The sequence below is a fragment of the Benincasa hispida genome, chromosome 11, assembly GCF_027475165.1.
Source record: "Benincasa hispida cultivar pf3 chromosome 11, pf3_genome.v1.1, whole genome shotgun sequence".
NCBI lineage: Eukaryota > Viridiplantae > Streptophyta > Magnoliopsida > Cucurbitales > Cucurbitaceae > Benincasa > Benincasa hispida.
In genome coordinates this window covers 6,452,928-6,469,548 of record NC_143488.1, presented here as the reverse complement: position 1 = coordinate 6,469,548, position 16,621 = coordinate 6,452,928, and the positions used below count along the sequence as shown (strand labels likewise).

The 16,621-nt window shown below is 32.2% G+C and overlaps 1 protein-coding gene across 11 annotated transcripts; it reads right to left on the bottom strand.

The window, feature by feature from the left end:
- Nucleotides 1–5,337: 5,337 nt before the first annotated feature.
- Nucleotides 5,338–15,402, bottom strand: LOC120069227 (Flavin-binding monooxygenase family protein). 11 transcript variants are annotated; one of them, XR_005479476.2, is made up of 7 exons: nt 9,499–15,402; nt 8,584–8,654; nt 8,148–8,300; nt 7,994–8,076; nt 7,326–7,478; nt 7,074–7,247; nt 5,338–5,671 (listed from the first exon to the last, which is right to left on the bottom strand). XR_005479476.2 is itself a non-coding variant. In XM_039020929.2 (7 exons), the coding sequence occupies exons 1-7, from the start codon at nt 10,028–10,030 to the stop codon at nt 5,453–5,455; spliced, it is 1,368 nt and encodes a 455-aa protein (XP_038876857.1). In that variant the 5' UTR covers nt 10,031–15,402; the 3' UTR covers nt 5,338–5,452. The 11 variants fall into 11 exon arrangements, 9 of the variants coding, with proteins under 9 accessions (XP_038876857.1, XP_038876858.1, XP_038876859.1 ...); XM_039020929.2 differs by having other exon boundaries at nt 7,343–7,478; XM_039020930.2 differs by having other exon boundaries at nt 7,343–7,478; nt 8,166–8,300.
- Between the last annotated feature and the right edge of the window lie 1,219 nt (nt 15,403–16,621).

Genomic DNA, 16,621 nt, shown 5'->3' with positions numbered 1-16,621 from the left:
CGACCAAATTATCGATGTAAATTTTATTTATAGATATAAATGGAACGGTGGTGGATTATTGGTATTTTACTCACACCACACAACTTCAAATCCAACTACAAACATGTTTTTTTGGTTTTCCAAATTTCAATATTAGATACAAATAATTACACCACTTTGCTATAAATAACATTAATTATAACATTATTTTATTTTCAAATATATATATATATATGTAACTTAATTTTATACTAATTCAATTGTTATTTAAATTTTATACTAATTCAATTGTTATTTACTTAGAGAGGTAGTTAAATTATAATTTAAATATTAAAACAATAACTATTTATTTTTTATTCTTTACAAAAATTATTCTTATTTAATTTTTTTTCTAATGAAAATATTACAATTTTATAAATATTTTTATAAAATTCAAATATAAAAAGTTATAATAAAATAAAGATTTCTATTTGAGATTAAAAAAATTTTATATCCCAACAATTATAAATAATTCTTGATTTTATTATAGATTTTTAGAACTTCTTTATGAGAAAAAAAAGAATTAAAGAGGAATATTTCTTTTTTTTTTTTTGTAAAGAATAAAAAATAAAATAATTGTTATTTTAATATTTAAATTATAATTCAACTACCTAAGAAAGTAAGTTTTATAGAAACTTTTATTAAAATAATTGTTATTTTAGTAGTTAAATATAACTATCTAAATTGTATAGAAATCTTATTTTTATAACTGAATTTTATAGAAATCTTTATTTTATTATAGATTTTTATGACATTTTTATCTAAAAAAAGTAAAAATTAAAAAGGAATAGTTTTTTTAGTAATAAAAAAGAAATAAATATTATTTTAGTTGTTAAATTATAGTTTAACTAGCTATATATCTTTTATGGTAAAGTGACAGAATTATTAATATTTGGGATACATATTAATTTTATAACTCTATCACTTTGCTATTTAAGATAGTATTTCAAAAAATAAAAAAATAAAAAAAGAATAGTTTTTGTAAAGAATAAAAAATAGACAGTTATTGTCTTAGTATTTAAATTATCAATTTAATTATCTCGGTAAGTAAATTGCAAATGAATAGTATAAAATTAAATAAAAATTTAAATATACATATTCGAAAATAAAATGATGTATTAATTATAATTTTTATAGTAAAGTGATAGAATTATTTATATAAAATATGGAAATTTTCAAAACAAGAAAAATTAAAGAAAAAAGAAGAAAAAAAAACGCTTGGAATAGGAAGTGAACCTGGGTGCAGAATGAGCAAAATTCTAACACTCACTATCAATTATATCTATCAATTATATATGTAGATATAATAAGCTAAAAATTTAGAGCCCATTAAACTTTGGTTAGTTTGTTAACCATTTTTTTATTTTTATTATTATTATTTTTTATTTTCAACCTTATTGTCAACATATCTTCCTTTCTTCTTCTTCTCCTTCTTTTTCATGTAATGTTTTCTTTGTTTTATTTATATTTTTCTTTTTCAACCAATTTATTTCTATTTAAAAAAACTCAATCTAGAATTAATGCTTTTAAAAAAACGTTTTTATTTGTTTTTTATGTAACTTTATCCTTTTTTTTTTCCACTCGTATTTTTCTAACTCGAGTTTTGAATTTAGGTAATATTTTATTTGTTAAATTCAATTATTTTTCTTATTTTGTTTGATTATTTTTAACTTGTAGGTGTTGAATATGTTTTTTTTTTCAATTATAATTTTGTAAAGTCAAGTCAATTTGAAAAAATTTCCAAATCATTTGATCTCTTTTTTTCCTAAGATGTTTCATGTCATATTTATTATTTTGAGTTTATCTATTTTATGTTAGTTTGATTAATTAAGTTTTTATGTTTTAATGGCTAAAATGACAAATCAATTATAATTAATTCAAATATAAAGTACAAACTTCTACAATTATATACCAAAGCTATAATATTCTTATCCATGATATATTAAATTAATTGACTACAACTACAATTAATTGACTAAAACTAATTATAATAGTAGATTTAGTCTATAATTAATTAATTAATTGAATTAATTGAATATATCTAATTAATTAATTAACTAAACTACAATGTTATTATCCATTACTACATTAGCTTGAATGATTTACAAGGTCTATGTGCAACCAGGACGACTTCTTAGGGTAAAAGTGTGACTTAGGTAATCCGACTCATTAAATCTTGAAAAAATTAACTAATGAAACTAATATAAAAGGAATAAACTCAAATAATAAATATAACATGAAACATCTCAAAAAAAAAAAAGAAAGAAAGAAAATAATTTTGAAATATTGTCAAATTGACATATTTTACTAAATTGTAATTAAAAAAAGCATATTCCATATAAAAAAATAAATAAATAATCAAACAAAAATAAAAAAAAATAATTGAATTTAACAAACAAAGTATTACCCAAATTAAAAACTCGAGTTGAAAAAACAATATGAGCTAAAAAAAGAGAAAAAATTACATTAAAAAGACCTAAAAACGTTTTTTTTAAAAGCATTAATTTTAAATTTAGTTTTTTTAAAATAGAAATAAATTTGGTTGAAAAATAAAAAATATAAATAAAACAAAGAAAAGATTGAAAGGGAAGGAAGACGGAGAAAAAGAAAGGAAGATATGTCGGGAGTAAGATTGAAAAGGAAAAAAAACATTAAAATGTTAAAACAAAGATTGAATATAAGATAGACAAAAAAAAAAAAAAAAAAAAAAAAAAGAAGAAAGAATTTGTAAATATCAACTGCGGCAGTTAAAAAAAACAAAAAAAGGAAACAAAAGGAAAACATGGGTGCATCTCCAATGAAAACAAAAGAAAAAAAGTTGGTCGTAATAGTTTCGTTTTTTGTTCTTGTTTTTTTTTTTTTTTATAATTAAATTTGGCCTATTTCCTCTCTCTCTCTCTCTTTTTTTATCATAATTTACATCTTTCTCTAAATACAAGGATGGAATTTTTAGCTAAATTCCAAATTCCAAAAACAAATTTTTAAAAGTTACCTTTTTAGTTTTCAAATTTTAGCTTAATTTTTTAAATCATTGGTAAAACATAGATAACAAAAGAAGAAATTTTGGAGGCAAAAGTAGTATCTATAGACTCAAATTAAAAAAAAAAAAAATCAAATAATTACGAAATGAACCTAAATTTTCTAAGATTACTTTTTTTCCCTAATTTTTTGTTTAAAAAATATACTATCTATCCCATTTGAAAAAGGGAATCTCTTTTGCAAAAAGTAAGATAAGATTTAATATTTAAACATTGTCTAGCTGCCCACTCTACATGCATATTGTAATAGTTTATTATTATTATTATTTAAAAAAATTACATGCTTATTGTAGTAATTTTTTATTATTAATATTTTAATAATTGTAAAATTTATGCTTTAGTAGTGAGACCACAAATTTTTTAAGTCAAGCTAAGAGTAGAATTTGGATCCTACTCCCATAACTCATTCGACTACTTAATACTTGAGAAAATATTTTGCAATTGTTTGGGGAAAAAAAAAGATGTGAAGAAACAAATTTGGAGCTAAAATTGGAGGAAATGTCATTTCAGGGTACAAATCCAATTTCACATAAGGATATTGGGTGAAAAGCTTGAGTTGTTTGCTGGACTGAAAATTCCAGGATGGTTTTAATGTTTTTTGTTCGCCCGTGATTTATGTTCTAAATGTGTATATGAAGAAGAAAAATTGTGATGAATGAATATGATGAAAGGAGATTGATGATGGAGTGATTTCTCTCTTGATAAGAAAATTAGGCAATGCGTTGGTAGTGGATGCGTGTAAATATTGTGAATGCACACAAGTTCTCTCAAGTCAGACCAAAGTATAATTCTAACTCAAGTTTCCTGATAAGTCCAAGGTTGAACATATGAATACTAGAATGTACTAACGAAGGCTTTGTTTTCGAGTCTAATGCAGAGATGTCCTAATTAACTGAGATGCGATTGTTATTTACACTCAACTAACGACACGCATTCAAGAAAACGTAGAATGTTCGGAGGGAGAAGGGGATTTATGGATGAATGGTTCAAAGCGTAAGTGGTATGCGTTCATTTTTTAACAAGTTTAGTAAGCCTATATGAGCTCAATAAAGATGAGATGAAGATGATACAGATGCTTGTTCACAATCTAAATGTATGTGCTATGTGTTAGAAATTCTATTCTTTAGCTCAAATTAAGTTCAACATCTCTTGATGCGAATGCCACACATAATCCTATCTCTAGGGTGCATGCGTTGATTACAAAGAACAGCTAAAAAACATGAGCAATTCTATCTCTAAAATTCCCTTATGCCCTAACTTAATGCGTTCGATAGTTAAATTGCTCTCTCGAGTGACTTAACTACTTAATCACTTTAATCAACTGATCAGGAAGACTTAAGCAACAAATTTCACTCTCTCATTAAGTAAGAAAATTCACTAACACAAACAAATTTGTGATTAAACATATGGAGAAGTGATGAATTGGTGAAAGTGAGATTGAACTAAATATAGTAAATGTTGATACAAACAATCTTGGTTCAAATAAATGGAATAGTCATGGAAATGCAATATATAAAGGAAGAAGTCAAGCTGCAAAGTTCAATCTCTTGTCTTCTTTGGCTTGTTTTAATACTTACTACAACCAACTTGGTGGAGGAGTTGAGGTAGATAACTCTCTCGAGCTGTTCTCCAACTAGCACCTCTTGATCAATGGTAAAATGGTGATCTTCCCTCCTAATTCTTGATTGCAACGACAGAGAGCTTCTAACTACAGAAAATTCTAACTATTTTTATGTGCACAAAGACTAGCTAACTATCTAACTCTTGATTTTGCAAGTGGCTTCTCCTTTTATAGGCAATTCTCTCAAAAACTTGGTGATTTGATTGCATTAATTTTCATACCCTGGGACAACCGCCTGTCACTTCTGATATGCTCAGACGCCGTCAGTCAGAAGTCCATGCTTGCAAGTGGTGATTTGACAAAATGCATGAACCAACTGTGTCTTTCATGCGTCGAACAGACTCAGATACATACCCTTGCATTGTTTTTCACTGCAACACTTACCGATTCCAACGTTGAAATACAGTAGTGAAGCAGTTTTTTTTTTTTTTTACTAAAAATGATACTTTTGTATAGATTTGCTATATATATATATATATATATATATATATATATGAAATTTCATGCATTTTTCTCTACAATGAGTGCATTTACATCATTAAAGAGCCTAATTATTCCAACTTTGAGAAAACAATAACATGTATTTTTACAAGTTATCATTTTTGTTGGTGCATATTTTCAAGCACAATGTGATTTTTAACAAAGAACCAACATGGGCAATTCAATAAGCTGTTATTATTTTCATTTTTATTTTCAAATCAGGATCCAACAATTGTAACCGAGGACGGATCAACAATACATAAATATGTAATATACATATATCGAAACAATCTTATCAAAAAATTAAATTCGAGTGGTTTTGACTTCTTTCATTTGTAGTATACTTGCTGAATTCCTCATAAGCTTGACGAATCAACTCATCATCGTGCCAATCATCACGGTATGACCCGAGATTGGCCATTTTATTAATATGGTTAGCAATATACATTTCCTTTCTCCATTCTTCATAGGTAGGACAACCACATGTTGCTGCAAGCCAATCATAGTAGGCAGGCTGCATTATAAAATCCATACAAAATATAAGCAACACTACATACTTGATATATTATATAAGTAATTAGTTTGGAGGCATTTGTTTCCCTATGAACAGATTTATGCACAATGACGAATCATAGTTATTATGACCCTAATACATGATTTAAGGATCAAGGAAGACATTCTTATGTACTTGATTGAATCCAAGAGCTTGGCCACTTTTTGCATCACATAGGATATCATTATCACTTGATTTTTTTTTTTTTTAATATTTGTGAGTGTCTGGACCAACTTACGTGCACCTTAACTAATCTCACAAGACAACCTACCCGACCCTACAACATTTGGGTGTCAAAGAAACCCATACGATATTAAATTCTAAGTAGGTGATCACCATAGATTGAACCCATGATCCCTTAACTCTTTAGCCTTCTTTTTTATGTTCCTAATAAAACTAGGCCAACCCATAATAATTACCATTACTGCTTGATCTTAATATAAAAAGAATTGAATATTAATCTTTGGGAGCCTCACCACTCCCAAACGGCTAGTTTTGGAAACCTAGGATGGTTTTAAATTATACATCTGATCATGATTTTGTAGTGAAGTTTCTAAAACTATATATATATATATATATATATATATATATATATCATGATTTTATAATTTCATAAGTTTGGCTAGAAAATGTAAATAACAAAACAAAAGCACATTGGTAAAAGTAGTGTAGTAGTGCCCATAATTTGAAAATATATATATAGACAAATTAGAAAAAAAATCTAAACTAAAAAAAAAAAAATGATAATCAAACGGATCTAAGTTTTCAACATGAGATTCGAACCTTGAACATCTCCATATTCCAAACATCAGCTTTTCCACCAATGTTCACTTAGGTTAGAACTCTTAACAGTAACAAACCACTGGGGTTATGTACAGATAGTCGAAACACTACCTTCCCCAACTCTTCTCTTCTCCTACTCCTCTTCCCTATTCTTCGTTTTCTTCAAATCTTCTTCCTCAAAATTTTCTTCTTCCCGAGTAAAGGCGAGCGCAGAACACATGTTCATGGTGACTAAGTGTCCAAGAGTGTGTCCTCACACGTCTGACCATAAAAAATAATAATAAAATAATAGACACACAAAATAGTGTGTCAAACACGTGTCTGAGAGTGTTTGTGTCCGACACATGTGTGACATTGACACTTTTATCATTTTGCCCGTGTCGGTGCTTCCTAGATGGCAGTTTAGTCAACTTTGAGTTGAAACTAATTATTTAACTTTAGTGTCCAATTTTTTTTTAATGAAATTAGAATTTAGACTAACAAGTTTTCAAGGGCATGTTTGTTCACAAGAGTTTGTGTTAATGCTGATGAAAGCCTCACAAAATAATCATTCAGGTTTGTGGTTAAGCATAAAACATACCATATAATCACCCAATTCATGGGTCCGATGCTTGGGCTTGCCAAGAGCTTCAAGATCTGCATAAAATTTGTTTACATCTGCCAACATCTCTTCTTTAGATGGAAATGCAATCCTGTTTGATAAAACACCAGCAACCCAATTGCTTTGAAGCTCAAACATGGGCAAAGGAACAGCCTGCAGTACAAATAGCACAAGAATTTATTCTTACTATAAGAATTTATTCTAACCATAAACCAAATTCAAAGTTCATACCACAATTGGATACTTGCCGTAAATAGTAACCCAACAAAGGAAAGCCCTGGGGCCAATGCTGGAAGGAAGACATGCTTGTATAGAGGTCCTACACGGTTGTCGTCCACCATAACAATGCCATTGGTGTCAAGGAAAGGGAAGTGATATTTGTACCTTGAACAAGAACATGCATATAAATGCTGTCAACTACCAGCAATTCTTGTGATAATTATCAATACTTTAACACTTCCCATCTCTTGTGAGTTTGGAAATTTGTAAAAAGGCCCAACAAGTAAAAGTTAATACTAATTGGAGAGGAAATGACATTGATGGGACTCGAATACAAAATCTCATGTTCTCATACCATGTTAAATCATCAATCAATCCAAAAACCTGTGCTTCATTTCAACATTATCCTTTCTCCCTTCTTAGAGAAGTCGGTTAACTATTTAAACTCATTAATTTGATATTTGCACCAACTTCGTTTCCAAGCTTGTAGAGAAGGGATCCAACAGAAATGTATTTAGCAGTTTTCTGATCATTATAAGTTTAAGCTCTGTTGTTCATTCCCCTCACAACAAGATTGCAATCTACATGTTGTCTAATGTCCATCATTGCTCCGATAAATATTGTCTTTCTCATCTGCTTCTACCTACATTGAAAGCTTAAAACAAGCTACAATAGCATACCCAGTGCAATGCAGAATAACATCAGCCGAAACGATGCACCCGTCTTGAAAGACCACTGTTCCATCTTTACGGACACTTTCAATCTGCAGTTTGTAAGTAAATATTAGGACCTTAAAGACCTCATTCAAAAATAGAAATCCCCTCCACACTTTACCATTGGATGAAATGATACATTACTAATAGTTGATTGTGTGTCCAAAAGCTCTGTTTTAGCTGATCTGCAAGCAACATGAATTTCTTTGGCAATCCCATTGAGCTCCTGAGAAATGTCCATACCACTAAAAGAATAACCTATCAAGACAACAACCTATCCCAAAAGGAAAAAAGGAATTAAACACATTCTGTTTATATTGGCATCAACAAATTCATATATATAAGACCTCAAAGACATAAGTTTTCTGATCATCAGTTTTTCCATGAGGCCAATCCATGGTTTTTTCATCTCATCGAATGGAAAAACTTATTGAAATACAAAAACTAAAATGAATACAACAGAGTTTAAAATCAGAAAACATGGCCCTCCCCAACACCAACAATATCAGTGATGTCATGTAAATTGACATAGAATATGCTGAGCAATCTGAATGTACCTTACCCCGAAATGGTTCGGGATCACGATAATTATGACTATGCACTTGGACCCCAGGCCATCCATCTATCCCTGAAAAGACCGTCTCGTCATTAAATGATAATATACTAGTCAATCCCTTATCCCTGGAGAGAGACAAAAAAGAAACTCTGCTGCAAGCTCATTATGTTAAGTCCTATATACAGACACAAGACAACATAAAAAAAGTATATTAACCAAAACAAGAAACCTTATGTTATGAAAAAAGATTATAGTAAACAAGCAAGCACACAATCAACCTGTTGGAAAATATGAATAAAATTAATTTGTTCTTAAATTCGAGAGCCACAACTTTTTGTGAGAGAGTATGTTGTTTCGTCAAATAAATAACATTTAATGAAAGTATATGACTTTTCTCAAAAGACACAATTCTATACCAATCTATAAATATGTGGTTTTCTTATAAGTTCTACAAGAAAAAAAAATAATGCAAAGAATTGTTCCTCCAATTCTTTCTCATTTCTATACAATTACTTAGATACTAAAACATTTTAAGTCATGTTGTTGAAGTGTTGCATTCACAAGTTAGTAATCCATCTTATCTTAGAAGACAAAGTTCATGACACCTTGAGCAGAAACCATAGAGGGGACAAATTTGTGTTAAGAAAATAATGGAAATTCATTCATTGTTGTTATTGTTTCCTTATTCTTCTCATAGTTTACTCTTAAACAATCAACCTGTACAAAACCTGCAAGAATTGAAACTAATGGACAAACTATATCCCAAGAGTAGTTAAGCTTATCTAAAATGTACAGAACTCTCATTACTAGTGGGAAAAAAAAGTAAGATGCTAATTCTATCTCCTCCCTCAACCTTCATATTCATTTAAATAGTCAAAAATTGGATTGAAGTGAAGAATTTTTCTCGTTCTCTTACCAGGAATCTCTGCCACTCGAGGCTGCGAAAAGTTCCCAACACAAACAACCACAGCATCAAAAATGTCATAATCAACAGCCCCATTTTCACATCTAAATTCAACCCTCCATTTCCCAAGCTCCTCCAAACTGGCAAACACGACCTCAGTTCCAAATCTCACCAATTTACAAATCCCAAATTCATTCGCGAAATCTTCCAAATACTTTAGAACCTCTCCATGAGCTGGAAATCGCCTCGGATCTCGATCCTTCCCTTCTCGAGGCACAAACGGGTAATCGCGGACCCCCATGAGTTCTCTGGGAAGATTGGTGCGTAGAGATTTGTAGAGGCTGCTATGGATTCGGGTCCGATTCGGGTCGACTCCAAGCGGGTCGGATTCAATTTCCGGCGAATATACCCAGGTCCCTCCGATTTGAGTATTCCGTTCGAATACGACCACATGGTGGCCCTCGCGGGAAAGTTCCCGCGCCGAGACGAGGCCACCGGCGCCGGCGCCGATCACTGCCACGCGCCGGGAGTGTTGTATCGTCATTGGTTCACGTGACGGGCGGAAATTCAGGGTACCCAATTGGGTATAACATGGATTTGCTCTAAATATTCGGATTCAAAAAGGTAATCTATTTGGTACCATGGTGGATGACCAAATTTTGGGAAAATAAGATTTGGAAAAATTTCATAAAATCCAAATCTAAAAAACTTTTCTATGAATGTGCTCTTTTTAAAAACTTATCTATGATTGATCTTTTGTCCACATGAAATATTAATTTTGTCTCTAATTTAAAAAACTCTTAAGACTGCTTTACGAAGGATCATCCACCCATTTTTTCACTTACATCTTTCATTGTGCGATTCTGGCTCTCAAGTTTCTCTCATTTTCTCTCGTCGTCTCTCATCTTCATCCGAGTGTTTGACCACCTTCTTGTCGGTCGTTTGTACACATTTTTCATCGTCGTCAATCTTTGAAAGGTATGCGACTCTTCTCCTTGAATGCATGTTGATATTTGTTTAGGGTTCTTGCCAGTCATTTAGGGTTCGCGCCTACCTTTTGTTAAACAATCTCTCAACTATTGTTAAATGATTGTGTATTCGTTCTTAATTGATGGTTTAGATAATCCTAGACGAGCGTTTAGTATTCTTTAAACGATTGGTTAGAGAAAGATTGTTTAGATAAAGATGTGCAATCGTTTATTTTCGTTTACGCAATCGTTTAGTTCTTTGTAATGCGATCGTTTAGTTGTTTGTTATGTGATCGTTTAGCTGTTTGTTATGCGATCGTTTAGTTGTTTGTTACGCAATCGTTTAGGTATTTGTATTGTGATTGTTTAGTCTTTTAGTTGTTTTAGTCAATCGTTTACTTATTGTGGTAATGTATACATTTGTTACGGTTGAGTTTTATGTTCTAAAACTCGTGGTTTGTAAACAATAAACTTATTCTGTTATCAATATAGATGTTATTGAGGTTTATTTAATAAAGTTGTTATTGAATATATGAATTGCTCATTTCATTTTAGAAAGAACCCAAATCCAATAAACTAAGATCCATGGCTATTACATGAGTACTTGGACTTTATGTGGAGACATAAGAGTGGACCAAGTTTGAGTAGATAGCCAAAATGGTCTATAGTATACGGATAAGGCTGGGTACCTTATCCTAGGATACTATCGGATGCAACCCATTTTGTATTTAGTACAAACGATGTGATCCTAAATCATTCATGTGGAGACATGCGAGTGGAGGTGTCCTGTGCAAAGAGTTTATATAAGACCGAACCAAGAAATAAGTCACTCTTACTTTATTATGTTGTTTCTGTGTAAGATTGACTATTTCAAAGCGATGGTCTAGGTAACTTGACCTTAATTCTAAACTAACTATGAACTTCTGTTTATTTGGGATTATTCTTCAATTTGCATGGGTGAAGGTTGGCTCAATAATGTCAACTCAATGACCCCCATTTCAGGAGTAAGATCGGGTAGATAGCTGGAGACATAGGGTGCAAGACAGAATTCACTGTTATCCGCTTTTAGGGATAATAGAGAGGTTGTTCCCTTAAGTACTGACTCAGCCTCTTGAATAAGGGGCGTCACCCTCTCATTGGTGATTGGATCACAAACTAATTGTTCATTAGAGGATCAGTAAGACTTAAGGAGTAAGATGTAATCTCAGAGGTAAAACAACTTTTGACCCAGCCGTTATTACGAACAGGCTGTGAAGGGTTAACTTATAAATTATGATTATATCAAGTGGACAAAAATATATCTATAGTGAGGAAAGTGCAACTACTGGGCTTTAGTGGAATGACCTGGTTATTAACAAATGTTGGTTAATTAGGTTAAAGAGTTTAGCTAGTTAGTCTCGGACTGTTGGAGCCCATTTGTAGGTTCATTAGGTTCCCTTACTAGCTCATATCAGACTAAACCTTAGAATAGTGTGACAAACGAGTTCGAAATTTTTTAATTCGATTTTTTGGAGTAACGTGTTAAATATATTCGATATATTTAACCTAATGCTTAATTATGAATTAAACATATAGAGAAAGAAAAAGATATTTGAATAAGATTTGAATATTGGAATTTTCTAAATAATGATTAAAAAATGATCAATAAGGATTGATCGAGATTAGTGTGGTTTTAATTAATTATTTAAATTAAAATTAATTCTTTAAATTATTTTTAATTTAAAGAGGTCACAATTGGATTGAAAGTCAAAATTGTTGACTTAAGTCAATTCTGGATTGAAAGTCAAAATTGGAATAAAAGTCAAAATTATTGACTAGGTCAAAATTGAGAAAAAGTCAAAATATTAACTATAGACTTTGAAAGTCAAAGTTTGATTATTTGACTAACTTAGTGGAAAAATCCAAGATTGACTTGGTGGGAAAATTCAATTTTTGAGGATTTGATTAAAATATTCTTGCTAGGTGTTCATCCCACTTGAAGACACTAATCCCACATATTATTAATGGAATTTTGAGTGTCAATTTTTCATTAACTCAATTTTGCATGATTTGCATGATTTTGCCTATAAATAGAATGGTTATATGAAATTTAATCCTCTTGGCAAAAGTGGAAAACCTCGAGATTTTTGAAGAACCCTAACCCTAATTCTCTCCCGAATCTTATAAAATTTCTCTCTAAATTGATCACTCACCGGATTCCAACATCCTGTTCTAAGGCCGGAGAATAGTAGGGAAGACTCTCGTGGTGGTCTACGAACCGTTCGTAAAAAGATTTGATCAAAAACCAAGAAGGAATTTGGGCTACAAAGGTTGTATATTCTAGTATATTCTAACCCTTTAATCTATGTCAAATTGCATGCTATTCTTATAAAACTAACCTAACTAGAGTACTGGAGATCCTTAATTGCTTCCGTTGCGCATGTGTACGTTCCATCAATTGGTATCTGATAGCTTGTAGAAATACCAGTTATTGTAGCCTTTTACTTAGAATTATGAGGGCTAATAAGCAGAATATGCGTTAATAATACCAAGAATTCATATGGAAAAGTGAGCTTGCGTCGACCAACACTAAAAATCCTCACTAACCCTATATCATGCGTTATTTTACATCAAAGTGTCTATTTTTGCAGCAATTGATCGTATGCGTTGATCCCAGACCGCCGCAAGGTTGACCGCATATGTTGATCTTTATGAAGACTAGTTCGTTGCATGGAATATTGCGTCCGTAGAGTGATAATCGTGATAGAAGGTTGATCGCAGGGTGGGTGGAATGCATTGACACTTCAGGAAAAACGAGCATTAACGCATACTTTGGGAGTATCAACAAGATAAGGTGATGCTGACATTTCCCATACCACGACAGAAGTAGCAGTGAGTTAGATTAAGATCATCAATGTTGTCGGTGTTTGAGCTCTATAAATAGAGCCTTGGAGCTTAACTTCAAACCATCCGAGTTTCTGCCTTAGGCAGATTCTTGTGATCATAGATGAGAGCATGAGCAAGACACTCTTTGAGGGTTCTTCATCTCCACAGCCCCTTCCAAGTGACGATCGGAGTTTCGCCAGAGATAGAGCTCGAGAAAGACTTCTCCACCATCCATCCATGGCACCACCAACAACTTTGACGCATTTCGAATGAAAAGCAAGAGATTACTTACATCTAGCCCTCCACCTCTCCTCTTATCTCTATATTGTATTACATTTTGGCTTAAAACATTAGTACATTTTGTAATCAATGCATCTCTTAGTTTCTTCAACACCATCTTCGTCATCTTTTTTTTTTTTTTTAATTATCGTTTAGTTAAGTATCAAAGACAAGTCACATACTCAGTCATGCGGCATAGAGATATGACGCATGTAGCAAACCATCGAGAGGTGTGCGTTACACGAGTATAATGAGTTAATCCTTTTTGCTTGATGTGAGGTTGTCACAATGCTTGTCTATGAGTTGATTAGCTACAACCAACTGCCCAAGAGGGTAAGTAGTGGAACACACTAAAGCAAAGCAAGCATTGTTCCTAAAGATAGGAATGTTCTTATGCTTGACGCAACCATGTATTATAGAGATATAAGCATGCAGCCGGTCACCGAGAGGTGTGAGATGCGTTAGTGTGGCGAGTTGGGATTACTCGAGCGACCAAACATAATGAAGTCACCTTATTATGTGTTAATAGTTGTTGCATCTCTACCAATTCTTATAGTTAAACTTCCATTGCTTAATCTGTTTAATTAGGAGTAGGAGTAGCACATAATCCATTAACTTCTTATCTTTTTACATTTATTCATTGCCTCAAACGCATTACTTCACAAATATTATTTAGTTATAAGTCCCTGTGTTTGATCTCAGATCATTTCGAGAAACTTGCATTCTCGTTATACTTGGCGAGAAAGTGAGAAAACTTGTGACAGGAACGCATGGTCATTACATATGCGCTTAAGATATTGCATATTTTTCAGTCCAATGCATGACCATCGATGCATAGAGATTAATGCATAACAAAAGACGAGTGCATTTTTCCTATCCTTTTTCCTCTCAACAGTATCAAAGCATGCTTATAGTACTCAATTATTGTTAATTTTAGATTTGGTGGGTAATTATTCATGTGATGAATGGATGTGTGCTAAAATGGATAATTTCAACTTTGGCATCCAAATGCTCTTCCAATTTGTAATAATTATTGTAATTTCCTAATGTTTAATGGGCTTTAATGTCTCTAGAAAGGTCTGTAAATTTTCTAGAATCATTAGAGTTGATCTTAGGTTGTAATCGAATGGTTCTGGTAAAGAGGACAGTTTCAAATTCGAAGAAAAAGTGCTTTCAGACCCATTTGAAGGTGCCAGACCCGGTTCACGACCTGTAACCTAACCTAACTCTGTGTCAGTAGCTCTGCTGCCCAACTCACTCCAGTCCAACCCTAGTCCACGACTCAATCCCATTTGTTAGCCATTCATGTCCAAGCCTAGCGCACGACCCAACCCATTCAGATTGAGCCCGCGCCCATGTCTACTGCTCAAGTTGACCCATGCTTGTTCAACAACTCCAGTCAATCCATCTGCCCACGTGCGCCCAGTTTGCATTTGCTCAGTCGATTCAGATGGTTTGGACTGATTCGGTTCGAGTTGTTTGGTCGATTTTGGTCGATTTTTGGTGATTTGGAGCTGATTCGAGGGGTTTTCAAGCTATTCAAGCCAATTCAAAATGTTTCAAGGTTGTTTACTTGTTTATTATTGTAATAATTTAGTTTTTAACTTGCTTAAGATGCCAAAACCAGTCCATTTTAGTGTGGTTTATTTAATTATGCATTGTGAATGTATGGATTAAATAATTCATCTACCGTGTGCATATTGAATGCCATATAGATTCAAAATCCCACCACAGGATAAGCATGTAACATGCATTAAAAGTATATTATAATTGTTATAATGTATAGTATGCATGTTTAAGATTCCGTAAATTTTGATACAGTTGGGGTTGATGCCCTAAATCTCGGTCTTGTTGTTTGTAAACACTTGTATGAACAAACATTTTGTGATTTATAATATATGATATTTTATTCACTTCAGTTTATGAAATATTTGATATTTTAGTTGCATTAACCACAAACCAATAAACTAAGATCCATGGTTATCGTTGTAACTTAAACATGTATGTGGAGACATACAAGTGGATCGTGTTTTAAGTGATAACCTAAATGGTCTGTAGTATAAGGATAAGGAGGGATACCTTATCTTAGTGACACTACGAGTATGACCTGCTTTATAGGTGTTACAAATATTGTAAAGTGCTACAAATGATCTGATCCTAATCATTCATATATTAGACATGCGAGCGGGGATATTTTATACAAAGGAGTTTATATAAGATCGGACCACGAAATGTTTAGTCTCGATACATAACGCCATTCATAATTGAGACTTTCATTTCACTAGGATGATCATAGGTAACATGACCTTAATCCTGAGTGAGTTTTGAATTCTTGCCTATGAGGGCGATCCTTTGATTTACATGGGTGAGAGTGGCCAGATCGTCGACTCAACAAGCCTACCATTTTAGGGATTTATCTGATTGGGGAGCTGGGAACTCAGCTACACAAGATGAAATTTACTCATTCCTTAAAGCAGGGGTAAGTAAATAAATTGCTCCCTTAAGGACTTATTCTGGGACTTGACAATGTGGCTCCACATTCTCTCTTAGCCCGAGAAGGGTTTAGTCATAGTGGGACTATGATCTATTGTTCATTAAAGGAATCAGTGACACTTAAGGAGTTAGATGTAACTACAGGGCAAAACGGTAATTTGGCCCAGCTGTACTTACGAGAAATTTATGAAGGGTCATCCTACTATTGATTGATTATATCCAATGGACACAAAAATATATCTGTAGTGCGAAGAATGCAGCTGTCGATCTTTAGTGGAGTGCTTGGCAGTTAACAGATGATGGATAATGTGATTAAAGAGTTTAGTCAGTTATTCACCTACCATTGGAGGTTCAAGCTACAAGTCTATAAGGTCTCCTTGGTAGCTCAATGGATTCAAGTTGGGAATCAGTTTTGGGTTAATTTGAAATGTTCAAATTAATAAGAGAGAATTTGATTATATATGATGTAATTAAATGATGATATAATTGATATAATGTATTTGATACATTATTTTTTGATTGGAGGAACT

Coding starts and splice junctions, on each gene's coding strand:
- LOC120069227 (XM_039020929.2), bottom strand. CDS start 10,030: ATGACGATACAACACTCCCGGCGCGTGGCAGTGATCGGCGCCGGCGCC. Junction 8,655..9,498: donor TCGAGTGGCAGAGATTCCTG/GTAAGAGAACGA, acceptor CGGTCTTTTCAG/GGATAGATGGATGGCCTGGG. Junction 8,301..8,583: donor CCGAACCATTTCGGGGTAAG/GTACATTCAGAT, acceptor CTTTTGGGATAG/GTTGTTGTCTTGATAGGTTA.